This window comes from Schistocerca piceifrons, chromosome 5 (genome assembly GCF_021461385.2).
Source record: "Schistocerca piceifrons isolate TAMUIC-IGC-003096 chromosome 5, iqSchPice1.1, whole genome shotgun sequence".
In the NCBI taxonomy this organism is placed as follows: Eukaryota; Metazoa; Arthropoda; class Insecta; order Orthoptera; family Acrididae; genus Schistocerca; species Schistocerca piceifrons.
The window spans coordinates 254,760,705-254,769,040 of record NC_060142.1 but is presented as its reverse complement, the minus strand read 5'-3'; the positions used below and the strand labels follow the sequence as shown (position 1 = coordinate 254,769,040).

The window sequence follows — 8,336 nt, the reverse complement described above, 5'->3', positions numbered from 1 at the left end:
GTGTATGCGTAGCTGTAATATCTACCACATTGTGTCACATGTTGATACTGGTATTTGAAGGAAAAACTTAAATTATTGGTAACTTACACGATCATTATTACAATGTTAAGAAACAGTTATAATAGTAACGATATTTTAAAAGTAATTTAGTCTCACAGCCGAAAGACAGTTGAACCCTTTCGTTTTTACCCATCATAAAATTTCATTCTTGCCTTCGTGGGTCATTACCCACAGGTTTCGATAAACTGTCACACGTGATGGTTCAAACATAGTTAGAGAAAAGTGGGACTTCGACAGGGGTTCATACTCTGACGCAGGAAATTGTCAAGCAACCTACCAGAATATGAAACACAAATTTAACGATTAATTTTTATTTCATATGATAATGTTTGGAATATTGTGAACAAGTGTAGCTTTAGAAATTCCGTTCAGTGATAAAATTGGACGAAGTTATCACATGAATTTACGGTAGTGGGAAAGTTCCTGGAAAGAGACAGGATCTACTGTTGAATTCTGGGTAACAGCTGAGAGCTGAGTCGTTCTGGTGCGGCGATCAGAAATTGACGCCCCGCTCCTTCCAGGCCTCGGCATACTTCTTGGTGTACTCGCCCGTGGGGTCGTACTTGGCCTTCAGCTTGGTCCACTCTGCAGGGTGCCTCTCTGTGATGTGCTTCAGGATCTTGACAGCTCTCTCCAGCTGGCTAGGCGTGCAGTCGCTGCATCCCGTCGACACCAGTTTTGGCACTCTGCCTGTAGCAATGTGACAGAAAATGGTGTGAAACAGTCTCACTGTAAACAACACAAAGAATTTATAAGATGGCTAGATATTCACACCTTACATTTAATATTCTTGTACATTTATATTTATATTAAAACACTGTTTACAATGCACAAACGGATTATAAACCATTTCACTGGCAGATACTGGCTACCACCAAGTACTAACGATTTCCGTAGTAACGCATGACTAGAGCTTACTGAAGGCTGAACACAGACAAAGAAGGCGAAGTGAAGCATGCGTTCTTCTGAAGCCGCTGTCAGGTAAAGTGGGCTGGAAAGAGAGTGGTCATGATCTGCAGGGGCGGACATTTACTGCCGTGAGAGGGAGTACAGCATTGCGGTGGCGGTGTACATTGCTCAAGGTAGCAGAAGGCCGTAGTGCCGTCGGAACGGCGCAAAAAGTATTTCAGGACAGTTGTACCTGGAGAAAAAGTATCGGTGGCGGAAAAGGCAAAGGGACATGCTTTTAGTGCGAAGAAATGCGAAAGATCAGAAATGATGGTCATTAGCTGACCTCCGTGGAATCTTCTCATTGAAAGCACACATGTTCCGCTGAAAAGCAGAGAAATGCTTTTGTTTGGCAGAGTTTTAAGAATGTAGGAGGGGAAATGGAAGCTTCCACACAAAATTCAGAAAGAAGCACGAACTTCAGATGATTGGCTGCAGGTTCATGGCCTGTGAAGTGGAACATAGTACTTTTGTACAGGCTACTGGTATTTGTCACTTGAGTGCAACGTTCGACGCCGTGGGTGCAGGAAGGACCTGACTGAGATGTGAACAAGGACTTCCCTCTAGAGACAAAGAGCACATCCCTGCTGGGATTTCCCTCTGGGGCTCGAGCATGAGATTCTGCTGGCGAGAACCACAGTGGAGAATCTGGCTGTTAGATTCTGAGAAGTCTTCATTTCAACACAAGGAGCACGTGTAGTCGATTCGCTGATACAGAGTTCACATTCTGTTTACTAGATTTATGATTCTTTAGCTGTCTGTGGAGTCTGACATAAAGTAAATTGCTTCTTTATGACTCGAATTTCTGTTCCTGGGTAGTGCACAAACAGAAATATTGGCTCGTGTTCTGACTTATACTGAGAAAATTTCAGCGCTATGAGACTGCGGCTAGCATATTGCATCCACTGTTTAGGCAAAAAATTGCATGTACAAAATTTACGCCATCTGCACAGCAGGTGATGGCACAGTGAGCAGATGAGCGGTGCAGCACAACTGCCCTCCATACAACAACGTACGAGTGATATGCGCACTCTGGTCCGAAAAATAGAACAACAACACCATAAATGAGAAGAATTCCGTTTGGTTCCCTTCTGAACGTTTTCTGAAAGAGCCAGTCAGGGTATAATTTGTCTGTTTCCCGCTACAAACCACTGCCAGCGAGCTTTGTGTTCCTGTTGATACATCGTGGATACAGGACAGCGTATGATAAAATACTGCCAAACAGCCGCTTATTTTCAGATGTTATTCTATTGAGGAAGGCGGTTTCCCAGTCTCATTAATGCCATCATCAGGTCCTTATGTACCACATTTATACACAATCAGACATATCGATACACGCGTAACCGGAGCCTTGAATACTTAGATTCGGCGAATTTTTTTACAACTGTGCACACACGAATCCCGAGAAATGTGAGCTCAGTGTTTGTCAAGTTCCACAAGAAATTAATGGAACGCAGATATTCATGGCTGCAGTTATTCCAGTGTCAGTCTATCTGATTCTGTATTCATTAATTGCACAGGGGCCTGAAGAAGGTGCTAATGAATTGCCTACACTATTTTTGTAAATTAAATAAAATCTTAAAATATACGGCAGTTTGGCAACTTTCGTTGGGTAAGAATTCTTCGGTAAATAAAGTTTGTGTCTGTCCGTCTAATAACGGAGGTCGAAATCTAAAGAAACTCAAACACATGTTCTACCATTCTCTAATTACATGTGGAGTAGATTGCGATGTTGTGTACTTCATATTTATAAAATGGTTCAAATGGCTCTGAGCACTAAGGGACTCAACTGCTTTGGTCATCAGTCCCCTAGAACTTAGAACTAATTAAACCTAACTAACCTAAGGACATCACACACATCCATGCCCGAGGCAGGATTCAAACATGCGACCGTAGCAGCAGCGCGGCTCCGGACTGGAGCGCCTAGAACCGCACGACCTCATATTTATACAACTTACAACTTACGATAACCATGTTGTGCTGCGTACTAGTAGTATCACGACAGGAATAATTGGTTTAATTTGCTTGACTGAAACGATGAAAATATACTACTCGGTCTTACGCTTTATGAAAGTCCCTAGGTGAAGACTGTCAATGGAAGGGTCGTTTTAATCATTTGTAGGGGTGAGAATTCCACGGTAGAGATAACATTACGCAGCCGCTGATATACAAGTCATATGTTACAAACACCATGTGGGTTTACAAGTCATGTTATTCGACACAGTGTAAAAGGAAAGAGACGAATTTCCCTGTATAGTGAATACGCTGCTGACCGTTAAAATTGCAACACCATGAAGGCAGCATGCAAAATCCGTCAGCGAGTCATCATACACTTCTGTATACGAGAGATTGGCATTTCAGCGCAACTGCTTGGAGTGGATAAGACTAAGGTCAGCTGAATTCTGGACCTAACGACAGATTACGCAACAGGTTTCTCACACAGAAATCGCAACTGAAGGTTGTCTGTTTCTGAGAATATCATGTTATGCCGCCTGTAAGTAGAAGAAAATTCTGCTTGCCGAAATTCTCTAGTGGGGGGGACTCATCATGGGGACCACCACTACCGTTTCCTCTGGCGCAGCAGCAGATAGAGGCAGGACTGAAATTATATCGTTATTCCAGACTGGTGCCGCATCTGCAAGCAGTAGCACCATGCATGTGTCCATGTTTCAAGACATGGAAGAAGAAGGACGTTAGCAGAAGGCATACTTCAACCGGTTTGATGACACGGGATACCTTTGGTATACAACATGCTTACCTCTGGTTTCTGTAGCTTGTTACCTGAACAGCAGTAATTACATTTCTTGCTTGTTCAGGCTGGAGGAGGTGTATTTTCTTCGACGTCTCCATGAATTAATCTTCCAATACAATAAAGCAAATCAGCTGTTTACCCGAGTTGTTCTGACGTATCCAGACTGTTACCGTCGACAGCATTTTATCCAGATATCTGATTCACTGACCACATCCGGCGAACAACTGGCGGGATACTGGCACGAAATCGTTCGCCAGCCACTACGAATGATGACTATGATGCAGAGTTAAAGCCGCATGGAATGACGTACCCACAGCCGACAAAGCTCACTTCGAGTCGAGTCGATGCCTATCTGTGTGAGAGCCATTCATGCAACCAAACGTGACAGATCTGTATAGTAGTTTTCGTACCGTGTACACTCCATATCTCCTACAAATTTAATCATGTTTTCTTCCGATTATGCATACGCACAATTTGTAACATTTCATTTACTGTCCTTTCTGATATTCCAGTTTTTGTGGCCAACTTTTTTTTTTTTTTTTTTTTTTTTTTTTTTTTTTTTTTTTTTTTTGTAATGACAGGGAAAAGTAACGCCGGCTTCATCAGCATCTAGTGACGAAAATCTTTTATCTCAAATTCGCTGAGAAATTTAATATCAACTTAATTTTGTCGTACAGACGTGTAATCTGCTGACACATAGGGGCGTTGAATGAACGGCCGGGAAATGATGCTAGAGGCTGCCCATCGACAGTGGCAACAAGTCTCTTACAGTGTCTAGGGAGTGCGTATGAGCGGAAAGAAGAAGCCTAATTGTTGTTCTGATACGGGTTAGACTTCCATTAGTCTATTTCAAACAAATGTAATAGTAGTTTTAAATCATTAACAGTATACGCACAGGGTTAATATTCTCCAGTGTTACATCTACATAAAATGAACACTATGATTATTAGTGTATTATAAAGTGTTGGTGTTTGAATCGCATATTATTATGATTATTTTAATTACTCTGTTTGACTCTTTAAAATTCGTAGAAACAGTAGTTACTAACAGAGTCCTTGAACTTCATATCATGTCAAATGTTACTGTGGATCTGTTGAATATGTAGTGCCCGTGGACAATTGTATTTCGGAATCAATAATATTCTTTGATAGGTCCCAATGGCGTTTATTTGTATTTCAAACGCCCACATTATGTCGACTGCACCACAATAAAACACGGAAGAGATTCAGTGTATACGCAAATAAACAATATTGTACGAAAAAGTACCGGGTAAACAGTTGGACCATAAAAAAGTGAGGAAATACTTCGTACTGAACAACAGGCAATGCTAAAATTATTTACATCGGCAGTGGGCTTTTAAAGTAGACGTAGGGGATTGATGTCGGGCGTAACGTCATCGTTTAAGAATATCTGGCAGTAAAGGAAACATTTGTACTCTAATGTGAAATGAAACCTTCACTTTGGCAAAAAATCTTGAAACGGCGATACGAAGAGGGCTGTTGGAAAAAAAGAAAAAAAAAAGAAAAAAAACTGGATTCAGTGAGAGAGCAGAGGAGGTTCTCTTTTACGTAGAAACGATCATGGTGCGAAAAGGTAAAGACAAAGCCAAAAAGAGATGGACAAGAGGTGGGAATTGGAGAGGTATCATGTTGACAGGAAGCTAAACCATACGTCGTTGGGGATTAGATGGGGGTGGGGGTCGAACAAAAAATATTTTCTAGGGACGTAGAAAATAACCTGATTATGCAAAATGCCAATAATTCATTGTTTAGATTAAAGCAAAACGCGAACCTTAAGCTTTATGAAACGTTACCTTGACAGGCAAGAACATTTCTGAGCAGGACATGAAATTTATAATATGATAGATCTCTGAAATGCTACGAAAGGGTGTAAGTTTGATTTGAGAAGGATAAAGTCACACGACGTCTTGATATCACGGGATTTTTTTTGATGTTACACTGTTTGTTGCTCTTAGTGGAACACGATGCTACCTTATTAGATTAAACACCTGACAGGGAATAAGAAACGAAGTCCTTGAAGTTATGCCTTGAAGCCTCCTAGGCAACCGTAAAGTATTTGAAGTTATTAAATTCCACTATGATTTCGCCATTTTCTATATGACAGTGCTACAACATGGCCGGCCGGGGTGGCCGAGCAGTTCTAGGCGCTACAGTCTGGAACAACTCGACCGCAACGACCGCAGGTTCGAATCCTGCTTCTGGCATGGATGTGTGTGATGTCCTTAGGTTAGTTAGGTTTCAGTAGTTCTGAGTTCTAGGGGACTGATGACCTCAGAAGTTAAGTCCCATATTGCTCAGAGCCATTTGCTACACCATGTTCTACGAGTGTATTATCTAATCGAACATCTGTAGCTACCACGAAAACGGAAATCGAACTTTGGCGATGGTGAAAAGTGGAACAAAGAAGCGAAAGACGCACAGTAAGCTGCCGCACTTACTTTTGATCTCCTTGCCCTCTGTAGTGCACTTTCCGTCGTCAGCATCGAGGACGCACTGGATGTAGGATTTCAGGAGGCGGCCGTTGTTGAGTATCTCGTCCACGTTCAGGTTGTCCAGCTTGTCTTCAGCTTTCACCGAAACGGCAACGACGGCCACGAGGCAGCAGTATAAGATCAGGTTTCTCGCCATGGCAACCGTGTTTCTCCGCTCAGACTGTGGGATTCGGTCGCAGGTAAGTTCCTCTTATACCGCCGCTCTGACGTATGACTACCTATGACAGGATACCAGAGTCACGAGGTGGGGCGCCTTCTGGAAGAACTAGCGCTTACAGCTGCGGTAATGCGAAACCTGCGTGGGTTTTCTCAACTCCCGTGACCTTGAGTAGCCATGTCTCGATGTATTACCCCACCAGCATCCCGCAGTATGGGAGCCAGCGGAATAATACACGTATGTATTGAGCAATACACTTCGCTTGCTGCGGTTTTCTTAAATATACTGCACTCTTTGCCAACCAGAATTAACCGAAAAAATTTATTTGTAGTTGCTATAACTTAATCATGCACTGCAAATTTTATCTCCGAGGGAGGCGGTGAGGTATCTCCATGTGAAAAGATAAATAAATATTTCCTGTTAACAAAAAAAGATATACATGGAATAACATTCTAGGGAAGTATACGTATTAATAAGGCGAATTATTGAATATGTATTTCAAAAATCTCCAGTTTCTGCAATACTGAACTTTTTCGGGCTGTACATCCTAGAGCAAATAGCTCGAAACCAGTACGTATTCTCGACTCAGTATCTCACCGTAGAGGCAAATACACAAGTGAGTTCGAGGAACTGTCTTAGCTTCGTTTTTTTTAAATTTCTTTTTCTTTTTTTTTTTTTTAGTATACAGCAACACAAATTTTGTATGTTACTATCGTGTAGTAACGCAATCGTAGAAGAAAGATTAAGGAAAGGCAAAGCTACGTTTCTAGCATTTGTAGACTTAGAGAGAAAGCTTTTGACAATGTTGACTGGAATACTCTCTTACATATTCTGAAGGTGGCAGGGGTAAAATACAGGGAGCGAAAGGCTATTTACAATTTGTACAGAAACCAGATGGCAGTTATAAGAGTCGAGGGACATGAAAGGAAGGCAGTGGTTGGGAAGGGAGTGAGACAGAGTTGTAGCCTCTCCCCGATGCTATTCAATCTGTGTATTGAGCAAGCAGTAAAGGAAAGGAAAGAAAAGTTCGGAGTAGGTATTAAAACCCATGGAGCAGAAATGAAAACTTTGTGGTTCGCCGATGACGCTGTAATTCTGTCAGAGACAGAAAAGGACTTGGAAGAGCAGTTAAACGGAATGGACAGGGTCTTGAAAGGAGGGTATAAGATGAACATCAACAAAAGCAAAACGAGGATAATGGAATGTAGTCGAATTAAGTCGGGCGATGCTGCTGGAATTAGATTAGGAAATGAGACACTTAAAGTAGTAAAGAAGTTTTGCTATTTGGGGAGCAAAATAACTGATGATGGTCGAAGTAGAGAGGATATAAAATGTAGATTGCCAATAGCAAGGAATGCGTTTCTGAAGAAGAGAAATTTGTTAACATCGAGTATAGATTTAAGTGTCAGGAAGTCGTTTCTGAAAGTATTTGTATGGAGTGAAGCCATGTATGGAAGTGAAACATGGACGATAAATAGTTTAGACAAGAAGAGAACAGAAACTTTCGAAATGTGGTGCTACAGAAGAATGCTGAAGATTATATGGGTAGATCACATGACTAATGAGAGGTATTCAATAGAATTGGGGAGAAGAGGAGTTTGTGGCACAAATTGACTAGAACAAAAAAAAAATGGTTCAAATGGTTCTGAGCACTATGGGACATAACATCGGAGGTCATCAGTCCCCTAGAACTACTTAAACCTAACTAACCTAAGGACATCACACACATCCATGCCCGAGGCAGGATTGGAACCTGCGACCGTAGCGGTCACCCGGTTCCAGACTAAAGCGCCTAGAACCGCACGGTCACACCTCCCTGCGACTAGAAAAAGGGATCGGTTGGTAGGCCATGTTCTGAGGCATCAAGGGATCACCAATTTAGTACTGGAGGGCAGCGTGGAGGGTAA

General features: G+C 42.0%; 1 protein-coding gene across 1 annotated transcript; it reads right to left on the bottom strand.

Moving 5' to 3' along the window:
* Positions 1 to 370: 370 nt before the first annotated feature.
* LOC124798100 (ejaculatory bulb-specific protein 3-like) lies at positions 371 to 6,447 on the bottom strand. Its single transcript, XM_047261350.1, has 2 exons — positions 6,219 to 6,447; positions 371 to 750 (listed from the first exon to the last, which is right to left on the bottom strand). Exons 1-2 carry the CDS (start codon positions 6,406 to 6,408, stop codon positions 554 to 556), a joined length of 387 nt encoding a protein of 128 aa, XP_047117306.1. The 5' UTR covers positions 6,409 to 6,447; the 3' UTR covers positions 371 to 553.
* Between the last annotated feature and the right edge of the window lie 1,889 nt (positions 6,448 to 8,336).